An 11,903-nucleotide genomic window follows, 5' to 3' on the forward strand; every position below is an offset into this window, starting at 1 on the left:
CTACGAATTCGAAAACCCGAAAAGGTTATTATTTTTATTTTTAAAAGAGAGGGGGAAATGGACATTCTTAGGAATATGCTTCGTCAAAAAAGTGGGGTACGTTGTTTAATAATGAGACTGCGAGGGCATTGCGCCTCGTCCTTTGTTTTTTATTTAAATTATTTTTGCGCCAAAAATATTAAATAATTTCTCTGATTTTAATTTGTCAGTTGGGGTTTAATTTATATGTAAAAAGATGGGATTATTTTATATTTTATATTTTATATTTTAATTATTGCATGCACTCACTTTGTCTTTTTTTTTTTTTCCTTTTTTGGGAAAAAAATAATTTAAAAAGAATCCGATGTTTTGATTTGTGGAAAAAAGAATCTATTTGATCTGAATTTTTATTAAATTTTTAAAATTATAATGGTGGGTGGTTGGGGCAAATTAGGTATATTTTTAGTAAATTGAATTATTCAAAATCTTTTTAAGATGGGTTTACAAATCAAATTTTGAGTTCATGACAAATTAAAATAATATATATTATTTTAATTTAAAGGGAATTTTTTTTTTTAATTTTTAATTAAAAGTTTGTTGGTTTATTTAATAAATAATGAGTAGCATAAAAAAAAGAAAAGAGTTTCCAAATATATATATTGAGAGTAGACATAAATACAATTTATGGAAAATAAATTAAGATATTATATGCTTAAAAGAGTTTAATTTTATGCATAATACTGATAATGCTTTTGTTAGATTTAATTAATAATAAGCAAACTATTTTTTTTTTTTAGTAATATAAAAAATAAAAAATAATGAGAAATCAATAGTTCAGGGCAGAATGGGTACATCATAAATAATGAAGGGCAAAATAGGTAGGTAAAGTAAAGATTCTCATGGGCTTGTAGCTTTGTATAATATAAATTTTGCAAGGTTGAAAAAAGATTTCAAATTAAAAAGTAAATGGCACTAAGAAAAATAAAATAAAAAATGCAATGGCGAATGACACTTCCTAACTTGGGATGGTGTCAAGACATATGAGCCTGACATGATGAGATGTGACATTGCATTGAGAGACCTTGGTTTCGAGTAGAGAGCAAGGTCGAGCAAAATGACTTGACTTAATGTAGAGGCAAGTTGGTTGTGTCGCAGATGATTGCATATGCATGAGTAGGCGGTATGCGTGGTTGAATAAGCTTGTATTTTGTACAAGTTGTGTTGGGTGGGTGAAGACAAACCTCGAAAGCTGGACAAAAAATAATATGGGGTTTGGATTTTCCTCAAGGTTGACTGTGAGTGTGTCAAGATCACAACGCTGCACAGTTAAAAATGTATGACTGTGACCGTTGGTATTAGAGCCACAATCATCAAGTATTGAACAAAAAATTTGTAAGCCTCTAAAGTGTAGTCAGAGTGACTCGTGACTCAATTATCAAATTAATGGTGTATTTTGTTGGAAGGCTCTAAACAATAAGTCAAACTTTTACTAAGGGGAGGTTGTTGAAGAGCTTCAGGAACCTCAGACCAAAAACAAATTAAATATTTTTTTAACAAATTAGGAAGTAAAATAAGATTTAATCCAATATTAATTTAATTAATAGCAAACAATTACAGCTGCGGTAATTTGAACATAAACCTAAAATTTGCATGGTTTTTCTTTTTGGCTGTGGGTGAAAGGTAGAACATAATACGACGGTGTCCCCTTAGGTAGGGGCTTATGGCCTATAGTTGTAGACATTTTGACATTATCTATGGTAGGGCTTGTAGCACGATGTCGCCTTCAAGTTTATCGTGTCGTAATGAAAGGTGGTACCACAAAGTACATTGTGTTGTTAAATTCAAGCATCTATGAAATATAATATGTTCTTATTTATCCAAAATTAGGCCATTCATGTTAATACTTAAACAAATTATAAGATGCTACATATAATTGGCTTTAGAGATTTATTTATTATTATTATTTTTTTTTTCAAGATTCTCTCTTTATTGTTATAATTTGGCTCAAACAAGATTGGAAGGAGAAACAATAGTCAATGTTGTTAGTTGGAAATGAAAAGTGATGGTCAAAATTGTTGGTTTGAAAAGTAATGGCTAAACATCAATTTCAATAAAACTAATTTCAAATAATTAATTTTGAGGATTTATTGAAAATACAAATAATAAATTTAGACCTACAAAAACTTATTGAACCCAAAATAAAATTGAAATTTTTTTTCAACATACATAGACTAGTGATAGATAGTCTTAAATCATGCACGNTTTTTTTTTTTTTTTTTTTTTTTTTTTTTTTTTTTTTGCAATGAACAGTTGGAGGGAAAAAAACTAGATTACTAACAAATCCATAGCACAAAAAGGTCAACATATTGAAAGTATAGACATTGGGGCAGTTATCGAAGCTGGGGGAATGTCAAAATTTGTAGCTCCATGATTGATATTATAATTACCATCGGTGTAGGATTCCATGTGAAATGGTATTTGCTTGCAAGTCTTGTACAGAGATTAGAGAGTTCTCCACGTTTTCTTTTCGAAAAAAAAAAAAAAAAAAAAAAAAGGGACAGCCGGTAAGTTTGAAGTTCGAAATTAGACTTGGATTATTTTTGGGGTAATAAGCTTTAGTATCTCACAAAGTCAGTGGGATTCCGATAAACAAATGGATAATGTTCTTGAGAATTGTCAAATCCTAACAAAATTTGACTTTAGTAGCATTTAGAAATTGCAAAATGGTCAACAACTAAGAAGTCGGTGAAGTATAAGCAATCAAAAAGGAGTTGTTTTAAGTTCCCTTTGTTAGAATCAAATTCAAGGTTTGATCAAAGCTACTTTTCATGACACTATAACCATAAATATACCTGATAATACCATAAGAACAATGCAATGCAACAAAGACATTTAAGCATAAATAAGAATAGAAATGATGATGATGTAATAATAATAAACAAAGAAGGTAAAAAACTTGAATGATGGAAAAGTAAACATAACTCAACCAGCTCTACTCAATTTGAATTGGAGGAAGAAGGTAATAATAGCTCATCTACAGAAAAATTTATGCATGATACTTTGGGTAACGTTGAACCCGAGGAAATAGATAAGAAAAGAACAAAAAAAAAAAGTCCAATATGAAGGTGAGTATAGGCTCAAATAAATCCAAGGCCAATTAGATTTAATACTATCTTGCACAATATTAGAAAAGCCATGCCCTAATCCTAAGAAACCAAAGAAACCAATAAAAATCATAGATCATTCACCTTATAAATGCATAATTATAATTCCACAACGTAATTTCAACTTCAAGTTGAAATTCATACAAAACCCTCAAGCAAGCAAGGGAGCATGTGGCTAGCGCCACGGCTGCACATTTTTTTTCATTATTTTGCATTATCTTTCCCAAATTACAAATAGCATTTCGTATACTTTTACATCGAAATCGTGGCAAATAAAAAATTACCATCAACAAGCTTCTATGTAACGTTACATAGAAGCAGATGTCGACATGCACACGGATGCCTTAATGATAGAGGAAAATTATATTGGTAGCTAATGTTAGTCAAGAAACCAACAATTCACACTAAGGCTGAAACAAACTGCCCAACAGAAACTGTTGCATCAGAAATAACTTGTTACATTTAAATAAATAAACATGAGATCCTGCGTCCATTGGGGAGGAGAACGAAGTATTCTTTACAAGGGTCTAAAAACCTCTCCCTAGCTAGCGAGTTTTAAAAACCTTGAGGGGAAGCCCGAAAGAGAAAGCCCAAAGAGGACAACATATGCTAGCAGTGGGATTGGGCCGTTACAAATGGTATCATAGCCAGACACTGACCGATGTGCCAGTGAGGAGGTTGAGCTCCGAAGGGGGTGGACAAGAGGCGGTGTGCCAGCAAGGACGCTGGGCCCCAAAAGAGGGTGGATTGGATGGTCCCACATTGATTGGAAAAGGGAACAAGTGTCAGCGAGGATGTTGGGCCCCGAAGGGGGGTGGATTTAGAGATCCCACATCGATTGGGGAGGAGAACAAAGTATTATTTTATAAAAGTTAGGAAATCTCTCCCTAGGAGATGCATTTTAAAAACCTGAGAGAGAAAGTCCAAAAAGGACAATATCTGCCAGACTCGGCAGACTCAGACTCACTGTTACAAAAAAAAGAACCAAAAAATCTGCATAGCTGAATTTGTTTAATGGAATAAAAAAGGTATACATCTAATGGGGAATGAAAGGATTAGCTCGTGCATGCTTCCAGAAAAATGCTTGGCAAAGAGGTAGAATTAGGATTGATGACAGTTGTAAACTCATCATCTTCAGTAATACAGTGGGTTCAATTCAAAATGGGCCTCCCGGGAATAACAGCTAAACGTATACTATAATCAAAACAAAGGTAATAATCTAGAATAAGAAAAGAACTTGGCACTAATTTAAGTTTGGTAGGTTGCTGCTATGTACTTTTCTCTACTGACCTATCTCTTATCTCATTGTCCTACCACCTTCTAAGTTGTTTTGATATATATGTTGATCCTATGTTCCCGCCGTATCTACACAAAATATCCTAGGCCATTAAAAATTAAGCCATATATACCTGATGTAAGAAAAGATGCTGCCTCAGCAGAAAAACATAGAACCATTAACATCTTTGTGCAACCGTGGAAGTTCTGGAATCGAAAGACTCCCCGATGAAGTAATGGTTCCTCGTTCAGAAGAGGTTTCAGGCAGTTCCTCAAAGTTAATAAACTGGCTCATCTGTGACGCGGCAAGATGAGCATAACATATTGGTGCGGCTGAAAAATGAAAGGAAATGAGATAACAGTTGGATCAGGAAAAGGAATTAAAGATTATGTTGTGAAAAGATTTTTCAAAGAATAAATCATGCATAACTAAATTACCAATTGATAGTGTAGTCGTACTCCTTTGATACCTGAAGAACATATCAAGATCCGTAAAACCCACTAATAATGACTTGCAATAGGAAATCTTATGAAGAGCTGGTAAATTTAGAGGAATTGTATACTTACACATATGATAGTGAATGAATAAGATTTTAAAGATCGTCAGGAGAAAAACCTATTTCATCGAGCAGGACATGGTAGTGTGCCGGCCTTGACGTGCCCTGTAATTAATACAAGAATCAAAATTAGAGAGAATAAAACAGCAGAACTTAGCTTCGCTACTAGCTAGTACAAACCATAAAATGAGTAGAGTTTATCGAAATATTCCAATGCCAACATATTAGAATTTCATATTACTAAAAGACTTACAATCATTCCCGCATGAGCACACATGTAGAAGTCGTAATTTTTTGGATGTACAACTTTTGTATCGACAACCGTTCCTACAAAGAGAGAGTATCAACACTAGAATAAGGGGAGTCTAAATGAACAAATTAAAAACCAATAATAGTAATAGACCAGGTGGAACATTTTCAGGGGCACCAGGTTGAAAAAAATTTGTGTGGTGATTTTTTTGCCCTACAATAACCGTGAACTTTGGAACATTAACCTCTCCAAGATGTTGGTAAGCCTGCACTAAAATGAACATCTCAGTATCTAGTATTAAATTGACAGCTGATCAGAGGGCAACCAATTTCATTAGATGCCCATGGTTTTAATTAAAGTTTGCCAATGCCATATAATGACTAAAATTCGATCGATGTTCTTGGAAGCTTTTAACGCACTTTGTAAAAGTTTAGGTCACCAAATGAAGCACGGATCATTTTAAAAAATTGCAGCAAATTTTTCTCCATCAACCAACAAACATATGATCAGATCCAAAAACAAAAGGAAAGATGGCCAAAACTTGATTAGTTTATGAATACAGTAGACAGTGTAAGTTCAGAGTGATTAGGGAATATAATTGTAGGCATAAAGTACCTTGACTATTTGATCCAACTCAATGTTCAAAACTTGATTAAATTGGGATTCACTAACTCCGTCCCTGAGAATAAAATCAAAATCTCAAGGATGGGAGTCAAAGGAACGAAGTGGATGGACATGTGATTATAAACAAACTATTTAACCACCTCAGTCCTACCTAAAGACAATGATCTGAGTTGGCTTGCGGCCGTTGCTAGTTTTACAGGAGACGAGCATTTAATTAGTAAAATATTTACCACTATTCCTCGAACTTGTATGATGGATATTACACAAACTCATAACTTAAAAGTACGATAAATTTAACCAACAAATTCAGGACATCATTCTGAGATTTATGAGTTAGAATTCTAAAATATTTTTAGATTGTGTAAATATAGTATGGTGCAAATGCGACAAATTTAAACAAAAAAAGAAAATACCTAATGATACCATCATCATTGCCATCCTCCAAAGGCTTATATAGAGCATCAATCATTTCCACCTTAGGCGACTGGGTCCGTACAGCTGCCCTATACCTTGATATCAAAGGCCAGGATCTGGACCCAACAACCTACGATCCAAAAGTAAAACCAACCATCAAGTATCTTGCCAAATAAGTTAATATCACACGACATGAAACAAAAGGTATAGTTACTGCAGCAATTGATGGAACGTCCGATCGTCCAGGAGACCCATGAGACACATCCATTCCCAAGATCAACGTTGGAGTATCTTTTATTAACGGAACACAAGATGCATGCTCAATAGCCAACAATGAGTTTGTACCTCCCAGCTAAAAGAAAAGCAAAATGCATTAGCAAAAGGAACCTAACACACAAAATCATTGACTAAATCAAAACTGGTCAAGGTTTTTTTGAACTTTTACCTTAGAATTAATCTTAAGAAGTACATTAGTTATGTACTGATCATTAATTTTAGTAGGGGAAATGCACTGTGTAACAATCCCAAAGTCGCATAGACACTTCTTCTTCCAAGGTCCTTTCACAATGTAAAGGAAGAGAAAGAATGAATTACTTCAGAAAGAACAGCCCAATTAAATGAATGAAATGAGGGCAAAAATGCAGAGTTAACGGTGCCAAAGTCACATGGACGCTTCTTCCAGGTACCTTTTTAGATGTAAAAGTCTACATAAAACATAATGCATGAATGATCAGAATTTGAAGAAAAGAATGCACAAGAAGGGGCGGGAAAATTCAGACCATAAATATTCGAATTTTTCTTTTCTGGGAGAACACAAAGAATAAAAGATGGTGCATATGACACCTTTCCCATCATCTGATCGAAAATATTCTCAACCCTGTCAACAGGGCTGGCCCTTCTAGAATGCTGGTCTTCCTCGATCAAGGTAATTGGTCTTTCAATATGCTGCAAATATATGCATGTAAAAGAGTCCAATTAGACAGAAATTACAATAGAAATAATTATATGGTCAAAGTATGCAGCATATGCATGCGGAAGAGAAATAGAAAAAAATTATGCAACATAATGCATGGTCTATAAAACCTACAATGCCTTTATTTCATCCACAATTTATCAGTTCACGTGATATGTAGCTAGTATCACAGCGTGCTGAGAAATTGACCACAATCCAACGGTCAATGCGAGTGGGATTCAGAAGTGTCTGCAAAAAGGAAAGAGAAAATTAGACATCATGCATGTGTTCTAATATATTCAATTTCCTCCTCAAGAACTGCATGTAGTTTAGGCTTACCTTGTTATTAAAGTTCCACCGTCCATTACGTGGAATACAATCATCACTTTTACCAACTTTCAACTGAAATCAAAATTGTAGTCAATAAGGCAGAACAAAAGATTGTTGAAACCAGTATGACTCCAAAAATCTATCTATACCAAAGCATAGGTAAATCTACCTTCGGTGATTCGAGTACACGACCCTCAACCTGTGTTAGTTGTCTCTCTATTTTCAGCCCACATTGAGCTAGCACTGGATCCTCATCATATTGATAATTTCTCAAAGCCTGCCAGATAAAATCTTTGTAAATCAATGCTTATTAACAATAAAAATTATACAATTTCAGGTTTAGAGAAAAACTTACATCAGTGAGAACTTTTATTTTCTCTTGAGGCTTCTGCCTTGATTTTTCTACCAAAGATGCTCTTTGCATTAAAGACAAAGCTTTTGTGTAGCGTTGAAGTGAAACAAGTGAGCACAACTAGAACTCCCCCAAAAGAAAGAAAGTTAAACGTCTTCAAGATAAAATCATCGTGAAAAATCAATTATTAATTTTAAACATAACAATTTGTTCAAACCTCTAAAGGAAAATAAGCTGGCCGTTTAGGTATCCCAACATCTAGACATGGCAAATAAGCAGAATATGTCAATTCAATGCCACAATGTCTGACAAAATATTCATAAACAGTAACATCAACCACCTGCCCATCAGCACTGCCATTATTCTTCAGTTTCATGGAAAAACTAGGACAAAAGTAAGATGGAAGGTCAGAATCTTTCAAGAACAAAAGGTAGCAGAAATTTTCCTTCCAAATTGTTTCGTGCAACAATGACATACAATTGTTGGTTACAAGGTTTTTCACTTAAACCAATGATTTTAAATTCCATGTTCCGATGGCTAGCCTTGACCCTCAAATTCTTTAACATTCTTTTTGCCTGTACATTAGCACAAACAAGAATGAAAGGGATGTAAGAGAGAAAAGAAGTGCAGCACCCAAGTCGAAAACTGAATAAGGTACTTGTCAGTTCTGTACCTTCGCCCAATCAATATAACGTGGTTCCCGTACATTCTGATTGGCTATTAGGAAGTCAATCACTGGTCCAGGCTTCAGGATCATTGTGGTAGAAACATCTGTAAAATGATATAAAGGATTTTATATTGATAATGAGTGGCATATAACATGTAAAATCTTATATCAATAAAAAATAACACATAAAAGTATTACCCATATTCAAAGATAATCCATCCTGTGCCAACCGGAAGCTAGAATGAAATCCTCGTACTCCTGTTACCCCTCCTCCAACATCAGCAAAGTTCCTTGAGTCATCATGAAAGAATGACTGCCTTACCAAAAGACATTCCCTACATTATCAACGGGACTTTGTGAAGATATTAGTTGACAGACAGAAATATGTGTGTGTGTGTGTGCATGCATGTACGAATGTATGAGCTAGCTTAGAACACAGTATGACCCAGTTAGCGGTTTGCTGCTTGCTGCCTCAGGATAATGTCAAGCACTCTCAATGCATCCTGACTGTGGCCATTATCCACCTCTGCTCCCTTGAGGGCAGTAAAAATGGATTTCATTGGAATTTTTGTAGCAAAGCTTAGCTCAACCTTAAAAGTCTTCGACTGAAAACTACGCTTTGACCTCTTTCCAATCCCATTCGGACTCCCACTGCCCCCAGAGCTACCAGTTTCTCTGTAACAGAAGTAACTGTAAGTTATAAATGAAAGAAAATAAGTATTTGGTTGGAATATGAAATGATACATGGACATACAGTTTTGCATATGATCCCTCTAGCACCACAGTGAACTCAAGCTTGTTTTGTGGCAGAGGACCCACGCAGTAAAGACATTTTTCTCCATCATACGCAAACCTTTTATTACCAAGTTCAGTAGAATAAGTTTGATAGAGTTTATCCATCAGTTTCCGCCCAATTTCCTTCCCTTCAACAGGCCTGTTATCCTCATAGCAAATTGAAACCTTTAAACCAAAAGCAATAATAAAAATAAATATGAAGCCCAAGGGGAGTGGCAGCAAATAAAAGGCAGGTACCAACAAATAACTCTTTTAAAAAAATACATACACTGTATTGATAGAAAATTAAATCTGGAGCATTAACAGATACACCGAAGTGATTAGTAAGCAAAGGAATGCGTCTCCCTTTGCTTCCTACACCACGTCTACTCATGATCGTATACGTAGGAGGCATTGTTTTTTCTGGCTTCGTATCAGGAGGTACAGGTGGCGTCAGGGGCAAAGGAGAAGCTTCGCTTCTTTTCCCTTCGATGTTAGTAATGTTAATCATCTTTTAAACCAACCAGAAAACCTGGAGCAGCGAACGCACAGGGTTAACAACTTGTAGAGAACATAATGCCCTACACTAAACATACAAGTTGAGATCACCTTAAGAACTTCACAACGTTATAACGTCTCAATGTATCTGAAACAAGTCAATAGAAATAAACAGGAGCTAAAAACAAAAACAGTCTATAACATTACAAGCCAAACAAATTTTAGTGCGTTTCAACGAAATGGAACTTGGCATCGCTAATAATCGAGCTTCATCAGTTGATACAACAACAAAATAACCAAATAATAATCCAAAACATTCAACCAGCAAAGGATATCATACACATGATCCAACAGCTCGTAAGTCCAGTTGAAAAACAATAGAACTATGCAGCTAAACATCATAGACAAGAAGAATCTAGGAACGCAAGACAATGTACTGTAACTCCACAAGCCAAAGAATGACCAAACCAAGAGAAGAAGAAGAAGAAAAGCCGTAGTTCTATATTGCATGAAAATGAAGGAAACATCCGTCGCATTCGGGAACAATGCAGCAAAACACACAGTGAAACAACAGCTGAAAATTCTCAACTCGATCGGAACCGCCAAATACAGAGACCAACGACAAAAGAAAAGCGTCAAAACAAAGTCAAACAAAAAAAAATGAAAAGGAAGAATGCCATACCAGTAACAGAGAAGACAGAGGAAGCAAAAATTATAAATGAAGAACAGAAACCTCAAGAAAGCAGAGCTCCGTTTAGGGTTTTGAGGGGAGAATTTTGGGGAAGAAGAAGAGCAGAATGGTTGGTCTTCTGTACTGCCTGTAGTGGCTTCAAGGTAGACGAAGCGCGCGCGAGGGAAAGGGAAACAGTCTGTTTATTTGGGAAGGAAACTTTTTTTTTAGCCTTTTTCGATTTTATAGTTTCTCCAACGCTGTGCGATGGAGGAGGAATACGTTACTGCCACAACTAATTAAGTCAATTGGGCCTACGGCCCACATAAAGCCCAGGTTGAAAGCCCACACCATACCTATGAAAAAATTATATCCATAAAAATATATTTTATTTATATACTCATGATTTTCAATTTAATTATCCAATTTAGATAGTCCTATTGAACAATTCATCTCTACACTTATTTCTTAATTGTGGTAAAGTAAGAGATAATTATTATTATTTGATGAAATAAATAAATAAATAAAATGTTTATTTTTTCGAAATTCAAGGGTGGGAGGGGGCACAAAAGGTTAGTGCTACCCACTTGGAAGGCTTGGTTTAGCCTCTTTTTTTTAGTGACGTGTCAACTGGCCATTGGAGGGCACCTTCCTAACCACTTGTTTAGGTGTCAGCCCACTAGCGAGCACGTGGCCCCATTAGCGACAGATAAAAATATATATATTGAAAATCAAAACTATAGGCTAATAATTGAATTAATTTAAATTATTAACTTTTCAAAAGTAAAACGAATTAAATTCTACATTGTTACACGTAACTTAATTTAAACCATTTATTGGTACTATCTTTGAGAACTGTCTATATATCAACGTCGACTTACTTAAATACAAAATTAATAAAGGGTTGATTTTTAAATAAAATCTTGTTAAACTTTTAAATTGATATAATATATATATATATATATTTTTGTATAAAATTTAAAATTGATATAATTGAAAGAGTAAGAATATTATTGACTTTATAAAATTAAAACAATAATCATATGATACAACTAATCTCATCATTAAAGGCAAAACATGATAGCAAAGCCCACCATAGAAAAAAAAATGTATTTTCTACACATTATTTCCTAAATAAACAAATTAAATTGTTATTATCTAATATTATAATTAATAGTCAAGTTTATCATTTATTGTTTTATTTATAAGCCCAACCTTCAATAGTTATTAAGTCATATTCAATAAATTATTAGATAATAATTGAACTATATTTATTCAAAAATAATTCACAATAATAACATACAAAACTAAATATTTTTTTATAGATAATTAATAGAAATTAATGGTTTAGGTAAATACTATATTACATTAAAATATAAAAAATAATTAGCTAAAGT

General features: G+C 34.1%; 1 protein-coding gene across 1 annotated transcript; it reads right to left on the minus strand.

The window, feature by feature from the left end:
• Positions 1-4,227: 4,227 nt before the first annotated feature.
• LOC111811207 (protein argonaute 16-like) lies at positions 4,228-10,763 on the minus strand. The gene is given in 23 exon segments (XM_023697961.1): positions 4,228-4,751; positions 4,857-4,888; positions 4,986-5,080; positions 5,229-5,302; positions 5,379-5,490; positions 5,841-5,904; positions 6,001-6,036; positions 6,263-6,393; positions 6,478-6,615; positions 6,709-6,821; positions 7,043-7,208; positions 7,351-7,464; positions 7,555-7,617; positions 7,715-7,822; positions 7,901-8,017; positions 8,115-8,280; positions 8,375-8,472; positions 8,571-8,668; positions 8,763-8,900; positions 9,019-9,239; positions 9,319-9,524; positions 9,628-9,870; positions 10,519-10,763. Coding segments are annotated over 22 exon segments (2,688 nt in total). The 5' UTR covers positions 9,850-9,870; positions 10,519-10,763; the 3' UTR covers positions 4,228-4,575.
• Positions 10,764-11,903: the final 1,140 nt, after the last annotated feature.

The sequence above is a fragment of the Cucurbita pepo genome, chromosome LG15, assembly GCF_002806865.2.
Source record: "Cucurbita pepo subsp. pepo cultivar mu-cu-16 chromosome LG15, ASM280686v2, whole genome shotgun sequence".
NCBI classification, from domain to species: Eukaryota; Viridiplantae; Streptophyta; class Magnoliopsida; order Cucurbitales; family Cucurbitaceae; genus Cucurbita; species Cucurbita pepo.